Source organism: Ylistrum balloti, unplaced genomic scaffold, assembly GCF_031769215.1.
Source record: "Ylistrum balloti isolate Yb309-2 unplaced genomic scaffold, AGI_CSIRO_Ybal_v1 Utg370018, whole genome shotgun sequence".
Taxonomy (NCBI): Eukaryota; Metazoa; Mollusca; class Bivalvia; order Pectinida; family Pectinidae; genus Ylistrum; species Ylistrum balloti.
In genome coordinates, this window is record NW_026782087.1 from 722,338 (window position 1) to 745,694 (window position 23,357).

General features: G+C 34.8%; 1 protein-coding gene and 1 long non-coding RNA gene across 2 annotated transcripts; both read right to left on the reverse strand.

Moving 5' to 3' along the window:
* Positions 1-536: 536 nt before the first annotated feature.
* On the reverse strand, positions 537-7,016 carry LOC132548541 (uncharacterized). The gene is made up of 2 exons (XR_009554157.1): positions 6,841-7,016; positions 537-3,793 (listed from the first exon to the last, which is right to left on the reverse strand). It is a non-coding gene; the product is annotated as an uncharacterized LOC132548541 (long non-coding RNA).
* A 4,131-nt stretch (positions 7,017-11,147) lies between these two features.
* LOC132548559 (NAD-dependent protein deacetylase sirtuin-2-like) lies at positions 11,148-23,262 on the reverse strand. Its single transcript, XM_060212422.1, has 16 exons — positions 23,241-23,262; positions 21,802-21,837; positions 21,323-21,379; positions 20,489-20,505; positions 19,582-19,741; positions 19,178-19,284; positions 18,577-18,633; positions 18,403-18,471; positions 16,857-16,980; positions 16,567-16,632; positions 14,996-15,051; positions 14,416-14,492; positions 13,517-13,571; positions 13,074-13,135; positions 12,252-12,318; positions 11,148-11,342 (listed from the first exon to the last, which is right to left on the reverse strand). The coding sequence occupies exons 1-16, from the start codon at positions 23,260-23,262 to the stop codon at positions 11,148-11,150; spliced, it is 1,227 nt and encodes a 408-aa protein (XP_060068405.1).
* Between the last annotated feature and the right edge of the window lie 95 nt (positions 23,263-23,357).

Sequence of the window (23,357 nt, forward strand, 5' to 3'; positions counted from 1 at the left end):
GAGTGTAAGAAACAACAGCTCTGAGAGATTGGTATTGAGTGTAAGAAACAACAGCTCTGAGAGATTGGTATTGAGTGTAAGAAACAACAGCTCTGAGAGATTGGTATTGAGTGTAAGAAACAACAGCTCTGAGAGATTGGTATTGAGTGTAAGAAACAACAGCTCTGAGAGATTGGAATATAGCATCAGAATGTTTTGTAAGACCAGCTGTTGTCTGTAACCTACTCGTCAATGGAGACTCCATCATCACATCATCATTTATCTAGAGGTAGCTATAGTGATAACTAGACAATAAACCGGACATTATGACAACCTTCAGGTCTAAAGTTTAGGTTATAGTTACATCTTTGTATATCATATCTATACTCTGACTGCCATGTCTGGGTAAGACTTTCTTTTCAGAAGAAAGCAGGTTTTCAGGATGACTTCATGACTATAACAGTGTGACTTGTAACTAGAAGAAATCCTGTTTCTTTATCATTGGCAAATTAGGATGATGCCAGTAAGTGACAAGTGACAACAGTACTACTTTACAATAGGTTGTTAACATATCTTTATTGTAATGATCAAATGGTAAAATTACAAAATACTTTTATTGCTGAACATGCTACACAGAAAATATGAATGCCCCACTTTTCTCAAGCAAGCTTTCATACATATGAGTATGACTATTATGCAAAATCATACACACATGTAGTGAAAAAGCACTTAAAGATACTAATACATGCTAAATCACAATAGTTTTGGACAGACTTTAGTTAAAATGTCAAAAAGAATGCAGAATGACTTGGATTTGTACTACATTTGTAACTTTGACAGACAAGTCTCCTGCACAATTTTCAACAAGTTCATTAGAAAGCAGGATGAAGATCTAGCCCCAGAATAAAAAAAAACATGACACTGTCTATATGTCTTTGGTAACATAATATGCATTTAGTATACTAACTCTGTTGGGAGCATTGATACCAAAATTCCCATCTTTTGTATATAACCATTGCTTGGAGAGGCAGGAGTTTAAAACTGCACCTGTGAAATTATTCACAAATATTCATTTCTATGTCTATTGAGTTAGCCGGTGTTTCATCTTTCTAAAAAATCATTTTCAACAGATATTATCAGCGATTAGATCTCAATTCCTAAGACTGCCATGATCTGGGGCACTCGATCCTATAAAGGCACAGAAGAGTCTAAGAGAGGTATCTGTATATGTATGTATATAGAATATCCTACAATATACCAGTAAAATATAACAAAAATATCTAAATATATGAATATCCATATTTCCATACAACTTTGACAAGGGTTATAATAATACAACATCAATACAATCTATATATGAATATAACTACAACCTGATCAATTGTATGTATTAACACAGAAAATTTAAAACCCCCGGTACATTTATTTTCTTTTTAAATACATATCTATGGCAAGTTCCGCTGTTGTAAGAAATAAATTAAGCTTTAAATATGTTCATATCCCTCACTGTCAATTTTTTTATTTCTTTAAAAGTACAAGTCTTGATTCAGATCAGGGTTCAAAAAAAGGTTTGCATAAGACCTACTGGTATCCATCACCTTCATTATCTTTGTATTTACAGTAAAAGCCACACAAATATTTGGATCAAATTGTAAAATGATGGAATTTGTATGAATTATGAAAGTGTATGTATGTTGTCACCAGCCAAACATGGATTTCCTATGGTTTTCCAGTTTCAAGATTAAAAACCTCTACATGTTTACATGTTACATTTCCAAATAAAATTACATGAATTTATTTCATACTTACAGAAGGGCATGTTGAACAAAAAAAAAAGAAAAATACATGTGTAATTTTCTGATAAACTTTTTCAGATTTATAAAGAATTTATCCTTTATGAATTTAAATTTTTTTTAAAACCATAGGGACTAGAAACAAATTCCCACCCCATAGTTCATAACTACAAGGTGGCATATTTGTGCCAAGTCACTGATCAAATCTACAATGAGATCATTATTCATTAATGTTGGTCAACATTAACAAAATCATATCATAATTCACAAAGAACTACTAAAGGAACAGATGATTTTGAAAATGAATTTAAGATGATCTGAGAAAATGCTATGCTGGAATATGGTATGGAGTATTTCCAACAATGAAAATTGCTACTTTTTTTTGCAGATCTCTAAAAAAATATAAAAAATCAAAAGCACTGTACAGTATATGTCCTTGTGAAAATTGTAAAATTTCTGTTCAATTCAAGAAAATAAACACATTAAAATTAAATATATGCTGCATAAAATATTACTTCAACAATAAAATCATTATCATAAATATAAAAATTATATGAAATTCAGTAAAAAGCTATGATTATATTGAATGTTCTCAATACGACAAACACCTTAGCACAGAAACTGCCCTCCTTCATAGGTAGGCAATAATTTAACACAGAAGAGAATACCTCAGTGTGAGGGCAGTGTGGATCTAGAAACATAATAGCACCTGATGAAGGCTACGATATTAGTTCCAAGCTTGATTAAAATCACCTTTTCTAAAACTGAAGAAAATCAGCAGCTGGGTCAGTCATTTTGGAATTTGACTTGAGCCAAAATATGAAAATTTCTAACTTTGCCTGGAGCCAGTTATTCTGATCAATTGAATAAATTCTGCATGGTAAAATAGCGAAATAACATAACACGATCATAACCAAGAGTGGATCACACGGTAAAATCAGTTCAGGTCAAACGCGATAAATGGAAGACTTCTGAAATCTGAGTCTAAGGCTGCCATCTTGATTTTTGAATGTATAAGAGTAGCCCTGCAGTTGATACTGGGATTTAAAAAAAAAAAAAAAAAAATTGGTATGTCTATTGTTAATATCAAATTTCCTTTGATGCTCTCCAGACACCTCATCTCCTGAGGTAGCACATGATCTCTAAATACAATCTACTGATCTTGTGTCTTCTCCAAACAATATTTTCAGCTGCTGCTGACACATGGTTACAGATAGACATTTTTTCTTAGCCTAAACTACAATGTGTTGATCTGGTGAAAAAAAGGTAAAATGAAGTGACTTTTAAATAAACAATTGATTTTAAAACCAATTAATGCTAAATGGTGGGTATGACAAGCAGATACATATAGAGGCAGCATGCACCCTCTGCATATACATATATATAATTACAAAAAATGGCTAGAAAAAAATCTCTGGAATATATTATCTGATAGGGGTCATATACAAGCTCTGATAACACCATCTAATTACTTAGAACATTCTTTGGCAGAAAAATCACTTCAATTTCATTGATTCAAAGTTGGCTGAACTTTAGCCACCATCCAAATCACTGATGCACATTTTGTTTTATGAGCCACAAATGTCTGGATTTATTGAGATCTTGGGATGAAAATAACATTTATGTACAAAAATCACTTTTCTAAATCTGCAGTCTGTGTCACTGAGGATCCGAGATAAAATGGCAGTTACATACTATTGCACTTTGAGCTTCCCTATCGGACTATCCACACAGAAATTGCGTAGAATGAACATTAACACATGGACTTTCCAGCAACCATGTTTTGAGCACAAGTCATAGGAAGTTTTACACCTCTGTCTAGCAGATTGATGAGTTCACTACATCCATGGCAACAGGCAGCAAATGGACTTAGCATGCAGTAGAAGAGGGCACAGATGAGTCCGATGGGCCACCCAAATACCAGTAGAATGATCACCCATATTATAGACCATAGCCAGCCACAGTTAGCCATATTTCTAGTCTGAAAGTGTCAGCTCCTTCAATCTCACCTTCAGTTTAATCTGCAGCAAATAAAAAAAAACATCTTCAAATGATTAATCTTAACTTCCTACAGCAAAATACATTGAAACTGAAGTTTCCTTCAACTGAATATATACATTTTTTTTTACCAAATGTCAAAAATATTTAAACTTTCAATCTACTTTTCTTAGATTTTTTATGTAGTCGAAAAGAAAATGTCAGGAAAAGCCAGCATGTTAATCTAAAGGAAGTGAAGCTTTTTTAACATTGGACAACCAATTATTGCATTTACTAGTAAATGTATTCCTTAATGAAGTTTGTTGTTTGGTGTGCTGTGTTAAGTGGGACAATTGGTGCACTCCATTTTCTCCAGAACAAAAAATTTTGAACAAAGATGTCATCTCCTGGTTTTATCAAACATCAAAATAATGAAACTGAATGACCTTCAGCTTATCACACATACAAAGTTACAGCACAGTATGAAGGGAACTTTCAAAATATGTTTATATATAGATAGGATGTTTTTTAATGTATCTGTTGTCTTCTTTTATTCAATGACTTTCAATCATTTGTGTGCACTTGCATTACCATGTAAGAACCAATGAAAGTTTTAATTTGAATGACCTTGAACTGGAATGACCTTGACTGTCATTCAAGTTTAAAAGTGGCAGAAGTTTCCAACAAAATGTAGCTTCTGAAAGAGAAATCATTTAACTTTTCATATTCTAAATGAACGAACAAATATCTTCCTTCATTCAAAGTGACATGTATTGAACACTGATACAAGAGATCCCGGATGGATCTAGGCACCCAACATTGTTTGATCTTTATTTGTTCTTTGAAAGTTGAATCTTTCCCTTCTCTCCTCTGTTTTTGCTCTTAATGATAAACCAATTGAACATTCCTTTGCAGAAATTTCAATAATACTCTTTACCTGCCAAATCCAAAATGGCCACCTGGAAACCATTTTTTTTCCTTCTGATCAAACCCAAAATCAAATGGGCACAAGGAGAGACCAAAGGTAACATACATACGAAATGTGAGAGATATCCATTCAGTACTTCTTAAGAAATAGGGATGACAATCTTTAATAGGCAAATCCAAGATGGCTGCCTGTTGGCCATTTGTTTTTCTCATCACACTCAAAATCAAATGAACACAACTAGAGACCAAGGGGAATCTACATATGAAGTTTAAGAGAGATCCATCCAGCACTTTTCAAGAAATAGCAATAACAAACCCAAAATCCAAGATGGCTGTCTTTCCGACATTTTATTTATTTGATCAGTCCTAAAATCAAATGGGCACAACTAGGGACCTATACATGAAATTTGATAATGATCTATACAGTAGTTCTCAAGAAATAGCAATAACAATTTTTTTTTACTGATGGACGGACAACGGACCACAGACAACAGATGCAGGGTGATTTGAATAGCCTACCATCTGTCTGTTAAAGTAATAAATAATAAATAAATAAATCCAAAATAGTTTCTGAAAGTTTGAAGGTAATAAAGTCATTTGTATTGAAAGTAACCTCAAGGACACATAGTTGTGTGTAGTTTAGGAGATTTAAACCCACCATAACTTTAGTTATGAATGCTCCATTGTTTGTTGTTAAAGTCTTATGCATTTATTGTGGTAATAAAATTAGCATTTATGGCTAGGATTGTAAAATTGTGCTAGCATTTAAAAGTTCTTTATTCAAAGAAAACCATTCAGGGTTATCACTACATCAAATGGGTTTTGTAGGCTCAGCAGAATGGAAACAGAAAATGAGATAGCTTTATAATTCAAATTACCAACTGGCCAAACAGCTTTAATCACTCACTGGTTTTAATTTTTGGTTAATTTATTTTATTTTTGTCCTCACATTGTCCAGTGCAAGTTACCTTGAGAATTCAAAATACATGCTATCACCAGATAAGGATATAAATTTGCACAAACATGCAAATTTCCAAAGCCCAATGATTTATTTTGGTGTTTGCATTCAATTTTTATCATACTTGAATAAATAAGAAAGCCTTCTGCAAATACTGGCTGAAATATTGTACTATTATTCTAGATCTTATGGTTTTATAGATGAAGTTGCTGAAAGGAAAATTTGAAAAATGGTTTTCTACAATTGCAGAAATCAATAGCTCTACAGATCAAAAAAATGAAAATTGTGGACATTTAAAAATGTCATCCTTAAAATTCTTGGAGTTCATTTATTGTTGAAAGAGGTTGCTAGTGATAGTAACCCTTGCAATTTCGAGGATATATAAACACCCAACTTAAAAAGAATACTGGTGTTTTACTGTGTTTTTGACGATCGGTTCTTTCCTGCTTGGGAATACAATTGTTTTGTCAATCCGAGCAGAACGAAAAAGTGGACAAAACTCATTCCAGTATTCAAAAACAATACCGAGAGACACTTTGAACACGAAAAAATCACACCTAACATTATCTAGCTAGCTGTTCGTGTTAATTTCTCATGGGATGTAAGCCTGTAAGAAGTACAAGTTACATATCCACATACAATGCTAACTAATTTTCACATTATGCACGCCTAAGACCTATTTATGTAAGGGATACATAATATATTTTTCACCATTATGACTCATATGATCCAACAACACAACACTACAATACTGACTAACAGGATACAATATCACGCTATGTCTTACGCCCTGTATACATTACATCACATTGACCGATACAAACGAGTGTTCATTCAATGGCACGGTAACAGCTTCCAGCGGGATGCTCGGCTGAGACGGTCCTCTATGATTTATGTAAATGACATCGCTAGGTCAGCATTAAACTAGAATCTGTTTCCTTATATAAATCAACCGAACAAAGCAAACCAAAGAGTATTACATGCACTTTAAAGTAATCGAACAGTACACTACAGTAGTTAAATAAGCACACTTTCTAAAGACTTAACACGGCCCTGGCTAGCTACTGTGTCGGTGGACCAACTGTAGCTGTAAATACTTCCATTGCTAAATAAATACCAACCAGACGATCCTTTTTTAAGAAGATCGCAAGCGACGAAGTGAATACGGGGCGACAAGTACAGACCTTAAGATTCATCTTCACTTACCGTATATTGTGGATTACAGATTCTAATTCCAACCTTAACATGAAACGTGGATACGAGACCTACAAAGTCGGTAAAATCAGGTCAGGAAAATCGGATGATTTAATGTCTAAAGGGTGGCAACTCACTTGACTTTCAGGTTTACAGTTACCTGCCCTTTGACTCGTCGTCAGTTTTTGCTCACGCGTCCGGTTAAATTATTTGAATTTTTGCTTTGTAATGCTTTTACCTGTGTATATGGAACTGAAGAAATATCATTCCAGTATTTAAAAATATATGAATCACGTGACAAAAGAAATCAAACGTGACAGTAATCCCAGTTTTTTTAAAAAATAGAAACGGTAACCTACACTGAACTAAATGAAGAGCGAAGGTTTGGAGGCCAAAAATCTTTTTTTTTTTAAATGATTTTTTGAAAGGTTATGCTTTAGAATGTAAGTCAACAATGAAAAAAAATATGTTGATGCTCTTTTCCAATTTAAACTGCATTAAAGATAAATAAAATTTTGGAAAATGGTTGATATTGTTTATTAATTTGTGTATGGAGGAGGGGTTCACTTCACCATAGCCATGGTAAATTGAAGAATTACTCTATTTTCTTACTAATTATTTCTTCCTTCACCAATTCTTTTGCTTTTCACCTTGATTCAATCATATAAACACACAAATAACAAAAAATAGGTCTGGGATGGGGAAATTTAGGATGCAGCAGGTGGGGGGGCGGGGGGGGGGTCACTTCACCATGGCCTTGGCTAAGTGGGGCATTACACTATTTTCTAACTAATTAACTTTATTCACCAATGTTTGGGCAGTATCTTTCACCCACCCCACCACCCCCCTGGTAGCTGAATTATCATTGAATATTTGAATATCATATAATTTGTTATAATGTTTTGCAGCGACTTAAAATATCTTATTCACAATTCTAAACAGGTGCAAGATTAGTGTCAACTTCCCAATGATACACTGTGCTGGCTATGGGAATGTTGATATAACTGAATTGAAATAATTAAAATAGTCATTAAGAACACAATGTGATTATATCAAATCAATGTTTTCTCCTTTATATCACCGTGGATTTTCTTGATGCCTGTTTAACTGTTACCATGTTCAGTCAGATATGCCCAGCTGACCATTCACACAATTGGTCTCCATACACCCTACTTCTTCATTTTTTCTATATTTTGTAAAGGGACAATTCAAACTGATCTAGTGTAATGGTGAATTAATTCCGCTTTCCTTATACAATTTAAGGTGTTTATGTTGTTTCCTTTAAAAAAAACCCACCAGTTTGTATATAGTCTACAACAGCTTTTCTCTGTGCTCAATGTTATAGAAATCCAGCTATTGGTTTTTCAAATTTGCCTATTTCCATGAGAATTCCGTATACAACTATCATGTCCATTCTAAGCAAATGGAAGTTTTACGAGATTCTGTTAAAACTAGATTTATAATAAAAAAAACTGAATAATTGTAAATTGTTCAACAGTGTCAGTATTGGTTTGAAGAAGTAGTAGCTCAGTTATCTTTCACTGTTTTGTTTTGAATTTACTTAACTAACTTCTTGTCACAATATTTCCCTTTTCTATAACTGTAGTATCTGTTCAGTAAACTACCCTTGCAATCTAACCCATGATTTGCATCACAATATCCGTGTATGAGGTATCACCGTACCACACACATGACGATACACACCTGCACTATTTTAATTGCTAATGAGGACGTGTGCACATGTTACTACATACGCTCTGAGTATGCACGGGTCAAGTGTATTAACCCTTTCGATAGATGAGGCTTGTACCTGTGGTGTATGAACCTAAAAATAGCCAACTTGTGAAGTCATGTGCATGACAAATATTCAGGTGGTCATTGCTATTACGATACAAAGAAACCGATAATGTTGATCTTTTTCTTGGCCCCTGTATTGTCAACCTGACAAAGCAGTTGCTTGATGTTCATTGTGCCATAGTTTGTTTCATATCTGTACTCACTATACATTATAAAATCTGGGATCTCAATACTTGGAGTCTTGTTGTTTTGTTCCACACAAACAAGGAAGATGGATAGAATAACATTGATTTTTTATAAAACTCTGTCTGTATGGTCGTTGTGTAATACAACAAAGATGTTACTTCCTTCAGATATTGATTAAATTGGGACATAAACAAAACACTGAACAATTTAAACATTTTCGCTTCATGTAATTTATGTCCCAATTACTTCCTATCTTTTTATGAAATAAATAACATGACAATAAAACACACTTGGAAGGCAATTCACATTTCTTGAAACGGCTGGTTTAACAGTATGTATATCTTCAATAAGCAGTGTGTGAGCTTTCAGTAACATTTAAAGACTTAAAGAAACAGAAATGATCGTAATATGTTGGTTTTTTTTTCAGACACCCAATCCAGATAACTTTCAAGAATATTCAAGTATAGTTAGGGAATCACAAGTTCTGATAGTTCTGGCAATTAAAGAATATGATGAAATTTGATACAGATCGATGGATGAAAGCCAATAAATGGGATTCTATTTAGATCTGTAATCTAGTGATGTCATGTTGAATGGACAAATAGCGATCTTATTACAACTGCTGATTGGACCATTCTTCCCAAAAGATGGCGAATGATAATTTCAACATGTAGCAGGTCACGGACAAGTGTTTTAGCCTGTAGATATCATATTTGTTGGTGGTTTCATGAAATATCTCCTCTACAAGGGAGACAGAGTCGACAAAACAAGGGAGTTCAAGCCTGCATAACAAGACAGACCAAGCCTGCATAACAAGGGAGACCAAGCCTGCATTAAACGGGAGACCAATCCTGCATAACAACGGAGACCAAGTTTGCATAACAAGGGAGACCAAGCCTGCATAACAAGGGAGACCAAGCCTGCATAACAAGGGAGACCAATCCTGCATAACAAGGGAGACCTAGCCTACATAACAAGGGAGACAAAGCCTGCATAACAAGGGAGACCTAGCCTGCATAACAAGACAGACCAAGCCTGCATAACAAGGGAGACCTAGCCTGCATAACAAGGGAGACCTAGCCTGCATAACAAGGGAGACCAAGCCTGCATAACAAGGGAGACCAAGTTGGCATAACAAGGAAGACAAAGCAAGCATAACAAGGGAGACCTAGCCTGGATAACAAGGGAGACATAGCCTGCATAACAAGGGAGACCAAGCTTGCATAACAAGGGAGACATAGCCTGCATAACAAGGGAGACCAATCCTGCATAACAAGGCAGACTAATCCTGCATACTAAGGGAGACCAATCTTGCATAACAAGGCAGACCTAGCCTGCATAACAAGGGAGACCAATCCTGCATAACAAGGGAGACCAGTCTTGCATAACAAGGGATAGATGAAACAATATCATTTTTCTACTTAATTGCTTAAGGAATACCTGAAAAAGTATAACAAATACTTTGTGATAAATATTTTAACATAAATTAGCACAGATTTTAAAACTCTTACTATTCAACACAAAGTATATAAAATATTACGTCAAATGTTTTCCTGTGTCAAGAGTTTTTTATTCAAATATAGCACTGTATATTATCACATTTTATACATGTACGGTATATGTATAAATACATTTCATGGATCCTATTAAAATCTACAACAGCATCACACGATATTCATACCAACTGAAGGTAAACAAATGTTTGTTAGCAAAATATAAAAATGTAAAAATGTAAATGCAAACAAGACATTAACAAGAGACCTAATGGGCCTGCATCGCTCAGCTGTAAATCAATGTTCATCACAAATACAATCAATATGTTCATTACAAAGCTATTGACATGTACATCATTGACATTCAAACTGGGCAAATCCTATCAATTTCACCCAATTTCCAAAACAAACCTAAGTTCCTAACACTCAACCCTAAACAGTGACAGTTAAGACCTGGTGTATGGGTGAATGTCAGTTTTTCCCCATTTTTTTCCCTCCAATTTCTTGGGTTTTTACCTAGGAACACCTGTCCACTAATTATCCTGTTTCATTAACTTTTTGGCTTACCAAGTTTGACAAAATTGGTCTCTGAGACCTTGAAGATAGTTAAAAGTCAGTCCTTTTCGCAAACTTTGTTGGCTACGTCTGAGAGACATATCGGCCAAATATCATTCTTCTAAGCCTTTTGTTTAAAAAGAAGAATTTGTTTAAAGGTTTTGACAAATTTGACCCCCATGACCTTAAAGATGGGTCAAAGTCCTATCTTTTTAAAACACTATTGGACATCATCTCAGGAACCCATCAGCCAAACATATATATATATATACATATATATAATAGTGTTCAACGACTTGATTTTCCTTTCATAGAATAATTTGGTATGGAAGCTTTAGAACCAGTGTGCCCTCTTGCTTTTCCTGGGTTTCCTGTTCTTGGCTCGGTGCTTTTTCCTCTCAAGTGTTTGGACTTTGATTTCAACAACGCCATTTCCTTGTTGATCTTTGTGTGCTCTTTCTTGATCATCATTGACAGTTCGTCCTGACAATAAAATAGGTATGTGTCAGCCATCTTCATGTATCCAATTTAAGCTAAAACACAGGTTCTTCAAACTGTCCTTTAAATGTTTCAGAAATTTAAATTTAAAGTTTTACTTAACAAACATGAAATCTTCTCCGAAGATACAGAAAAAATTATGAAATTCAAATAAAACCTTACAAAATAGTGACTTCAGTAATATCAAATATAAAGTAAATTATATGGGCAAACCACAATGCTCAAAGATACTTGAAAAGACACTAGATTTGCAGGCTCTTCTAAAATATTGAAAGTTAAAAACCATAGAATCAAAGTTAAAAACAATAGAAAGTAAAATAAAAAAAAAAAATCAGAACTTTTACAAACTAAACATGACTCCATAAACAAATCTCTGACAGAAAATTACACTACCACTGCGAGGCATTTTTCACAGATGATCTGGACAAAATCTAGGATAAAGCAATCACAACAGTTTTCCAGTTTGAATTCTCCAATTCATTACACTTGTCAACATGTTAAGCCCTGTTCATATTTTGTCCTGATGAAGCCTAAACAGAGCAAAACTTGTTGACGAGAGTAATAAATGAAAGAACTCAGGTTATTGCTACAACACAACTGCCCAGCATTCCTTCAGGTTATCCAGCAGTAGTGTATCGGACACCTGGATCCACCCTAAGATCAACCACAGCGTTGGCTCCATCTCTTATACCTGGACAAAATCTAGTGTCCAAACGTCACCCCTGATTACCAAGGACAAAAGAAAAATCAATGATTATACCATCCAAGGGTTAAAGTCTAGTGACCAACAGCCATTCCCGATGACCCAAGACAAAACAGAAAGCAATGAATATACCATCCAAGGCATTCATTAACTACTGTTCAACATGTAACACATCAAAATCAACTTCTCACCTTCCAGCCCAATTTTTCTGCAAGTGTGAAACATCCATCATCGCATGTCCCTTGCCAAAACACATCTCTGCAACAAAACATACTGAGTACTGTCTGAAAATATACCACCTGTTTTGTACTATCGGTAGAATAAGAGGTCCAGAGAGCCTGTATCAGTAACTAAAGCAAACATGGGCAAGTGTTACCAAAACATGTAATGTTGATAACATATGTTAATGTTTTTCACCTTTTTGGTCTCAGCTTCTCAGCACCAAGAAATACAAGACATTTTTTCCATAATTATCCTGAAAATAAATTTCATTTGAATATACCTGGCGTACAATCAGGAGTGATGGAATTTGAAAACAACAATGCAAATATAAATGTACATCCTATCTTGTCCCTTACAACAATACAAATATAAATGTACAGCCTATCTTGTCCCTTACAACAATACAAATATAAATGTACAGCCTATCTTGTCCCTTACAACAATACAAATATAAATGTAAAGCCTATCTTGTCCCTTACAACAATACAAATATAAATGTACAGCCTATCTCTTCCTAAACAATTATTCTACCAGGTAAAGAAAATTCAAATTAATTTCCTTTATAAGCATTGCCCCTCCTGCTCCAAGGAGACAATACTGTGTTCCTCGTGACACAAGATTGAAGGGTAAATCTAGTGCACTTCTTCAACTAATCTGGACTTATCTAGTATCAAATAGAAAGCTAGCGATGACACGACATCTGATACTGGACAACAGATACCATAATGTACAGCTGTTTAATTCTTGTGACCTGAGTTTATTTTGTCAAACAAGTGAATTCTTTAACTTACCTATAATTGTCCTTTTCATCAAATTTGAAAGCACCAGTAAAGAAGATGAAAATACTGGCACCCTGCAAAGAGAAACAAACATTACGCTAGTATTGTCTAGTCACTGTAGCTGTAAGGTCTGCAATATGTACTACACAGACTGAGTATTGTCTTAGTATACCTATTCTTTCAATTCCTTTACTCATGGACCACTGATTCCTATCATAGAAACACAAACTGTAAAAGTTTTAATATTGTCTGTTTTTTAATAAAACTGGGAACAAAGATAGATCTTGAAAATAAAAATTATAAAGGAAATTATTTTAGGTTTCATGATTTTCGTTATGAAGAATAAATCCTTTTTAAACTTAAACCATTGAAAAACAACATTTACAGTGTATTTACCAATAAAGTTTGATTGATATGATTATTTAGAGTAGAACTAATAGGTAACAGGGTCTTACTTCTGTTCCAGTCTTTACTAAGTTGATGTATAGCCTTGGCGTGTTTGCAGGGACTCTGCCAACCAGGTGGAAATATATTTAATGTATTTTTCATGTAGGTAACAAATGATACAGAAATGCTTACTGATCAGTTTTAATTTTGAAGCAGTTGTAACTCATTATACTGTATTAGATGCGATGTTATAGATAAAGAAACAGTTTGGTAACCCCGGTCTGTAAGTACTACGTCTGGTAACCCCCGTCTGTAAGTACTACGTCTGTAAGTATTACGTCTGTAAGTGTAAGTGCTACGTCTGTAAGTATTATGTCTGTAAGTGTAAGTACTACATCTTTAAGTACTACGTCTGTCTGTAAGTACGACGTCTGTAAGTACTACATTACACAGGCTGCATGCCTTGTTTCATCCTAGATATTCCAGGGGTTACAATCACAAGGCACAAGCTAAGTAAACTGATTAGTACCAGAAGGAAGAACTGATCAATAGGCTGATAGTTCCTTTTGAAGATTACAAAGAAGAGACAATTTACAATTACATTTTACCTTTACGCAACTTTGAGTTTCCTTTGATTTACATCAAAGGATCAAACTAGTCCTTTCCTCTTGACCACAAGGTGTTGCACATGGAACCTTCAATTTTGCTATGGCATGTTCCAGAGGTGCAGAGAGTGAAAGTGATTGTAACCCCTGGAGTATTGGGGAAGACTACTACAGGAGTAAGATTTCGGTGATATAAGTGACTGTACTCGTTAAGTCCCTTACCTGTGACTTAATGGAGTAATGATTTAGGTGATATTAGTGACTGTACTCGTACTGGAGTGTCAAGGATGTCGTTATTTGATGAAAAAACTAATACAGAAGTAATGATTTTGGTGATATTAGTGACTGTACTTCTCACTTACCTGTAACTTAACGAAGCAAATGGCTGTACTACTAGTGACGTTCCCATGATTATCAGCAGGTCACATTTCTGAAAATCCTGTAAGGTCACATACATAATCATCAGCTAGTCACACAGTCCTGTGGTGACATATATAACTCAAACAAAGTCACACATACTGGTAGTTCAGTAAGATCACCATGGTAAATACTTCACAGACAAGAAAGAACGATAAAAACCAACATGCCATGAGTTATCGTTTCAAGTTTACAACAGCCGCAACCATTTTGATGTAGGGTTTCCTTGTAATAGCTGTCATACCACACTTAACAATATACAGGCAGATATTCTCAAAATATTGAAACAATTAGGGTAGAGTGTCTTGACCATAGAAACAACTATATCAGCACAGGGTGATCTGTTCCTTAACTTACTGAGAAACACAAATTGTGTGTGTCTTGAATTAAGGAAACCATAAAACAAACTGAAGGACAGGACTGTTAATAAAAATTGGTGGCAGAAAGCACAGATAAGATATGAATGGTTTCCAAAAATATGTTTTTTTTTCAGTCTGAAGGAAGGCGTGTTAGGATGGGAATTACCTCTTCAACACATTCAGCAAATCTTTTCGGCAATGTGTCACCAAAAAATACAATGTCTGAAAAAGTAAACATTAGTAAATATCATTTTTGTATAACTTAAGAAACAGGATGGTGAAGTAAGATGATCTTGTTACAATCACATGATCTTATGTTACACTGACATGGCCTTGTGTTACACTGACATGGCCTTGTGTTACACTGACATGGCCTTGTGTTACACTGACATGGCCTTGTGTTACACTGACATTGCCTTGTGTTACACTGACATTGCCTTGTGTTACACTGACATGGCCTTGTGTTACATTGACATGATCTTATGTTACACTGACATGATCTTATGTTACACTGACATTGCCTTATGTTACACTGACATTGCCTTATGTTACACTGACATGATCTTGTGTTACACTGACATGATCTTATGTTACACTGACATGATCTTGTGTTACACTGACATGATCTTGTGTTACACTGACATGCTTATTGTTTGTGTTACATTGACATGATCTTATGTTACATTGACATGATCTTGTGTTACACTGACATGATCTTATGTTACACTGACATGGCCTTGTGTTACACTGACATGGCCTTGTGTTACACTGACATGATCTTGTGTTACACTGACATGATCTTGTGTTACACTGACATGACCTTGTGTTACACTGACATGACCTTGTGTTACAATGACATGATCTTATGTTACACTGACATGATCTTGTGTTACACTGACATGATCTTGTGTTACACTTGTGTTACACTGACATGACCTTGTTACACTGACATGACCTTGTGTTACACTGACATTGCCTTGTGTTACACTGACATGACCTTGTTACACTGACACAATCTTATGTCACACTGACACAATCTTATGTTACACGGACATGATCTTATGTTACACTGACATGGCCTTATGTTACACTGACATGATCTTATGTTACACTGACATGATCTTATGTTACACTGACATTGCCTTATGTTACACTGACATGATCTTATGTTACATTGACATGATCTTATGTTACACTGACATGATCTTATGTTACACTGACATGATCTTATGTTACATTGACATGATCTTATGTTACACTGACATGATCTTGTGTTACACTGACATTGCCTTGTGTTACACTGACATGATCTTATGTTACACTGACATGATCTTATGTTACACTGACATGATCTTATGTGACACTGACATGACCTTGTTACACTGACATGACCTTGTGTTACACTGACATTGCCTTGTGTTACACTGACATGACCTTGTTACACTGACACAATCTTATGTGTGACATGATCTTATGTTACTGACATGGCCTTATGTTACATGATGACTTGTGTGGCCTTGTGTTACACTGACATGATCTTATGTTACACTGACATTGCCTTGTGTTACACTGACATGATCTTATTTTACACTGAAATGGCCTTGTGTTACACTAATATGGCCTTTTGTTACACTGACATTGCCTTGTGTTAATATGTGCTTTTGTAACAACATATTTCAAAACTATTGACCTTGACTGTCTAAACACTATACTTACAGTTTCAGTTACAGTACTAACCTGGTTTGATGATTCCATTGCATTCTGGAATGTCACAGACAGGTATTACTCCGGCCATCACTTTATCTGTAGTAGGTTATGAGTAATGGTAAGCAATATTGGACAAACTATCTGCATCATGTGAACAAACAACATCGTTTACAGTATCAGAAGTATATCCAGAAAAAAAATTCTATTAAAGAAATACAGCAGCTGGTAGCTGGGTCTGTGTACGGGCAATACCACAAAACTTGTGAAACACCAAACAAATTTGTTTACAATTACACAATTTTCGAAAATAAACACTGTACCTTCCATAAACTCTTTGCTATATTCTTTCTTGCAGGTCAGACATTTTGATGTACGAAAACTTCCATGGGCCTCTATCAATTTTTCTGGGTCTAATCCAGATTGTATTTCAAGTGTGTCAATGTTCTGAAAATATCAGATTTTTAAAAAGTCACTCTTAAAAATGTTCAAAATCCTGAGTGTACAAATTATCATAACACTGTATTGATCCTCAGGTAAACCCCTTCTCCTAGTGTGAATTTTAGTATTAGGTGTCTGGGGTGCAATCAATCATTTGTGGACTACGGTAAGCATACTATTGCGAAATGGATTGTCCTGCAAAAGGAAGAAGGGGATTTATTTAGGGATAAATATGGTAGTTCTGTTATCATCTGTTTAGTAACCCCTCCTGTGTGAAACATTATCTGTTTAGTAACCCTTCCTGTTCCTTTCTGTGTGATAGTTCAAAAACCCCTTCCTATGTGGGAAACATTATAGTAACCCCTCCTGTGTAGGAAACCTTATCTGTTCAAAAACCCCTTCCTATGTGGGAAACATTATAGTTCAGCAACCTCCTCCTGTGTGGGAAACATTATCTGTTTAGTAACCCCTCCTGTGTGGGAAACCTTATCTGTTTAGTAACCCCTCCTGTGTGGGAAACATTATTTGTTTAGTAACCCCTCCTGTGTGGGAAACATTATCTGTTTAGTAACCCTTCCTGTGTGGGAAACATTATCTGTTTAGTAACCCTTCCTGTGTGGGAAACATTATCTGTTTAGTAACCCTTCCTGTGTGGGAAACATTATCTGTTTAGTAACCCCTCCTGTGTGGGAAACATTATCTGTTTAGTAACCCTTCCTGTGTGGGAAACATTATCTGTTTAGTAACCCCTCCTGTGTGGGAAACATTATCTGTTTAGTAACCCCTCCTGTGTGGGAAACATTATCTGTTTAGTAACCCCTCCTGTGTGGGAAACATCATCTGTTTAGTAACCCTTCCTGTGTGGGAAACATTATCTGTTTAGTAACCCTTCCTGTGTGGGAAACATTATCTGTTTAGTAACCCCTCCTGTGTGGGAAACATTATCTGTTTAGTAACCCTTCCTGTGTGGGAAACATTATCTGTTTAGTAACCCCTCCTGTGTGGGAAACATTATCTGTTTAGTAACCCCTCCTGTGTGGGAAACATTATCTGTTTAGTAACCCTTCCTGTGTGGGAAACATCATCTGTTAAGAAACCCTTCCTGTGTGGGAAACATCTGTTTAGAAACCCTTCCTGAGAGAGAAAGATGATATTAAAAATCTATAGTAGTGAATGATAGGATGGGTGATATCTGCTCAATAATTGTGATAAAAAGTAACCCACAATCCTGCTGTCTCTGTGAGCTATTTGCAAGAAATCCAATTTACGATATATTTTATACCATTGACAAAACTGTATCAATTTCAGTTTACAACATGTAAAATAATCAAATTTCTCTGTGTACTATAGATCATTTAATTCTCCTGGTAACCTAAAATTCAATACATTAGCAAAAAAATATTTTAAATCTGAATTACTGTGACTGACCTGTGTATAGTGTCTCAACAGAAGACCTTTGCTGTGCAGCAGTTTGATAAAGTAGTGACAAGGGGTTGGCTGAAAAATCACAAGTTCACATAATGTTTAATCAGTTAACAATTATCTGAGAATTAAGTTTAAATCGACACCAGAAATCTATTTCTACATCTCAATAGATTTTACCTTGTATATACCTGGCCATAAATCTTTAGCTAAGGAAAAGAACGGCTCTGGATTTTTCTAGAAAGAAGACATGTAGATGTACATTAGAATACATAATCTACATCAGTTCAATACATTTACAACAAAAGTCTACCTGTGCCTTCATTCTGTATATGTCTTTCGATCTTCTCTGATCCAATAACTAACAAATTAAGGGAAATGAATTTTTTCATCAATTTGTTTTTCTAATCACCCTGCTTCATTCATATAAAACACATAAATAACAAAAAATATGTCTGGGTGGGGAATTTTAGGATGGGGCAAAAGAAGTTGGTGAAAAAAGTTAATTAGTAAGAAAATAGTGTAATGCTTCACTTTACCAAAGAGGGGAGGGGGGAGGGGGGGAGAGGGGGATTCTATTTCATGGTCCACTTTACCACACTACACCTGAGTGCTTGGGGGGGAAACCCTTGAGGTTGAAGAGTTTATCTAATGCATTTCCACATCCAATCAGGGATTACCCCTCTTCTCCAACCCTTCCCAATCAACAACCCCATTTAAATTTAAAACAAAACATAAAAATTTTAATAGTACTATATCAAATGACATTTTGATAACAGACCTGGAAGAACTCAAGATCAAACATGGCCTCGGGATAAGGAACATCATATTTCTGTAGATTATCATACAACCCAGTGACTGGGGATCTAAAGTCTGGGATACCTGCCGCTGGAATATACCAAATATCTGTTATGATGATGAGTTTAAGACAGGATGATATTTCAGTTTAATTTCAATAAAAAATTTGTTAGGAAAACAGATTAATGGCTAAAACTGTTTTGAGCATAGGTATGTTTTTATGAAAATATTAAAATAGTGTATGAAAAACAAATACAGTGACTGAAAACCATTACCTGGCTGAATGCGATTATTAATATATGTTGTTGATGTAAAGACCTCACTTTTGGAAATTATGTATCAGATTGCATGTCTTACATTGACTCGTCTGATAACTGATACACTTACATGTAGAAATACCAGCTCCCACCATGGTGATGATGTTTTTACAATTGCCATTTCTGATAAAGTTGACTACACCATCTATGTCAAGTGTGTCCAAAAGCTGTACAGGGGGAGGTCCTAAATCTAGTTTCTTCTTCACCTCATACAACAAGCTATCTGGACCCTACAGAAAAAAAAACAACTTAAAGGCTACTGATGGTTACTACTTGTACAACAAATTGTTCATATTTTACAATTGTGAATCCTGTAATGCTGAAGTAATCATTCTCGATACAAACCTGACTGATGACCATGCTTCATACTAAACTGAGGTTGAACCTGTCTTAAGGGTTACATCTAGATAAAGGTCTCTTGTCTATAAAGGTCACTTGTATAGCAGTCACTTGAGTTGGTTCCTGGTGTCATACAATTCATTAATCTAACCTCTATATAGCAGTCACTTGTGTTGGTTCCTGGTGTCATACAATTCATTAATCTAACCTCTGTATAGCAGTCACTTGTGTTGGTTCCTGGTGTCATACAATTCATTAATCTAACCTCTGTATAGCAGTCACTTGTGTTGGTTCCTGGTGTCATACAATTCATTTATCTAACCTGTGTATAGCAGTCACTTGTGTTGGGTACCAGTGTACAATAATTCATTAATCTAACTTCTGTATAGCAGTCACTTGTGTTGGGTGCCAGATTAATACAATTTGTTAAGTTAACCTCTATGTAAAAGGCCAATTGTGTTGGTTCTCAATGTCATACAATCATAGTAATTTGACCTCTATATAAAGGCCACTTTACTCTGTTTCCTTGAGTGACCTTTGTAGACAGGTTTGACAGTCTTAATTGACTGTGTCATATAAACTGATATAATTCAAACAATGCTTTAAGCTATTACTGACTGAATGGTTTCCTAACTTACCTTCATCTCTTCTGAATCTGAAACATATATATGAATACATGTCTAGACCTATTCACATTAGCTGTAGAAGCATTTGATATTGTCATGTTAAGGTTCCTACCACTGATGGAATCACTATGAAGTGATTGTCCCCAATATATTATTATTACATTAGAGTAATGGAATAATTTTCAACAAATTTTGCAGTTCAGTTTTTTGTTGAAAAAAAAACAACAAAAACTAGATACAGTAACCATACTGATGACACGATGGTTATTAGGAATTTATACAATATTACAATCAATTACTTGAAAACTATTAATTGTATCAACCAACATTACAGTATTTATCTTCACTAAAGGGCAATGTTATGATATTATTTCATTATACAAATAGACTGATATACAAGTAGACAGGTATTATAGAACAAACTGTGAACCACAAGTAAATGAATTTGTTTACTGTCACATTTTAAACAAACATACTGAGTACTGATGAATCAACACATGTCCCCTACCAGTCCCTGCAAACTATTACACTATAATGATTTATAAAGATGGTGCTGTTTGTTATCAATTTAGGAAAAAAAATAAAAAAGAAAAGTACACAAATTGTATGAACCGATTTTTACGTAACAATGTAATAAATACGACAATCTGACAATACAGCTTCACTACCAATGTATAGTAACACATTATGGTCATTTGTCAAAATCTTGTAAGGAATTCAGCTGCTATAATGCTGATAATGATTTTCTAAAAATAACTGTGACCTTGACTAAACAACCCTGAAACTCAAATATGTCCAAAATATTTTGATGCTTTATTAGTGTGTGAAGTTTGATTCTTACTATACCTGGTTCAATCGCCGATACGTCACCAAAAACAATCTGCTTAGTTTTCCTATCAAAATCTGCAAAGTAGATATATTCATTTGATGATAATCAAAGCAAGAAATATTATCTAACATATTAAAACCACGGACTATGACATACATCAATACAAATCACAGTTACTCTCTGGTATGTTATATTTTATTGTTTGTATTGTTGAAACGACTTAATATGAATCTCATAGTTGTTATGGCTATGTACATGTATCTCATGGTGATACAATGTATCACAGGGTAGCACAATGTATCTTATGGTGATGAAATGTATCACATGGTAGCATACTGTATCTTATGGTGATAAAATGTATCTCTTGTAAGTAGTCTATGATGAAGATCATATTATGACACAAATTTGCTACCTAAAGTAGTAACAAGTTGGACTAGTAGGTAATATTACTAAGTTTTATCCGAGGTGTTAGGTATATCATGTACACTCTACTTACACCATTTCATATCAGGCTTGGTTGTTGATCCATCACCTAAACAGATAAAATGTATATATATTCTTTTTATTTTTAAAAGACAACTATACAAAAAATCTCACAAACATTTTACATAACTAAGAAAACATGTTTTGTATCAATTTAACATATTGGTGACACATATTGGTCTGGATTGAATCTATCACAAGGGATCTTATTGTGGGATAAAATTAATAAAAATAGTACACATTGATCCAGAGACTTTATCATTCACACTAATGACCCGGTATCTTTTTCACTGTAAAGTAGATATAAAGTATTTGTCATAGTGAATAATGAGTATGCAGGTTTGTATTGTACTACTATCCAAGTTGAATAAGCAGTTCTGAAGTGGACCCCTACATTGTTTGTAGTAATACCATTTACTTTGCAAAAGGAGATGGACATTGGATGAAACAACCAGACCAAACTTCTATTCTAGCATCTATTGTCTGATAACTGTAGACAGACAGTTTAAAATATTGAGCAATGTGGCAACTGGCAGTTGTAGTATTTGCAAAGTATGCAATTGTCAAAGCAGTGTCAAATTTATCACTAAAAGGAAAGTAAATTTTTATGTTTCCTTTTATTTATTAATTTATTTTCTTTTGAAAATGTAGTTTCCAGATTTATCAAATAAAAAATGAGATGTGAATGTTGGATTAAACTGGATCAAGTCAAAATCCTAGTGGTCAGGCAGGTAACTTTATACCTTTCCAAGTCCAATCAATAAATTCACCTTGTTGCCTCAGTGAACAATAAAATACTATCTACTGTACCACTCAACCACATACAATTGTGTTAATTTGCTGGTTTTATTGTCCTATCAACAGTCCGGGTGCTTTTGAGGTGGGGTCTGCATGGTGGCAACCTCACTGAACAACAATTATATGAGGCCTGTTGCACGCCATCAAGAGCAGCTGGTGTGAAGTGACTTCTTAGAGAAAACAACAATATCAGCAAATATCATTTTTCACCTTTTTTTTTTTGAGAAACACAAGCTGCCACAGGTTAAGGAGCATCGAATCACATACCTCGGATGATTACCTGAGGTTGCATAAGCTATTGCTCTACCCGCTTAGCTATCATGGACCCCTCGAAGTCTGGCAATTTATCAATTTCAATAAATTATTGGTAAATGATAATGTGTGAATTGACATAAATGATGTGTACTCTACCTGTCAATAAATGTCCTGTACAGTTCAGTGTTCAGTACACATATGAAGTTCAATACTGTATATGATATATTTTTAGTAAATCACGACAGCTGACATTCTCTACTAGTACAGTATCTTTTTAGGAATCTAATAATATGTACTCTCTGACAACCCGTTTTGAATAACCCGCTTAAAATGGCCCTTATAGCTAACAGGCACTGCAAGAGGTACCCTACAATCACTAACGATATGTCCACTTCTTACCATCTGTCTGTTCTGATGTCATTGCTATAAATAAGTGTTCACTTCTTCCTTATCATTTTGTCAATAAATCAGTGATGATTATAACTCCTATGAAACATTGGAATTCACTCTTTGTCT

What these genes read in the sequence shown, in the direction of transcription:
- LOC132548559 (XM_060212422.1), bottom strand. Translation starts at nt 23,262, where the DNA reads ATGACATCAGAACAGACAGATG. An exon ending in TTTGCTTCGTTAAGTTACAG is followed by an intron (nt 13,572 to 14,415) that starts GTAAGTGAGAAG and finishes CCTGGTTGGCAG; the next exon opens with AGTCCCTGCAAACACGCCAA. An exon ending in CAGAAAAATTGGGCTGGAAG is followed by an intron (nt 11,343 to 12,251) that starts GTGAGAAGTTGA and finishes TTTTATTGTCAG; the next exon opens with GACGAACTGTCAATGATGAT.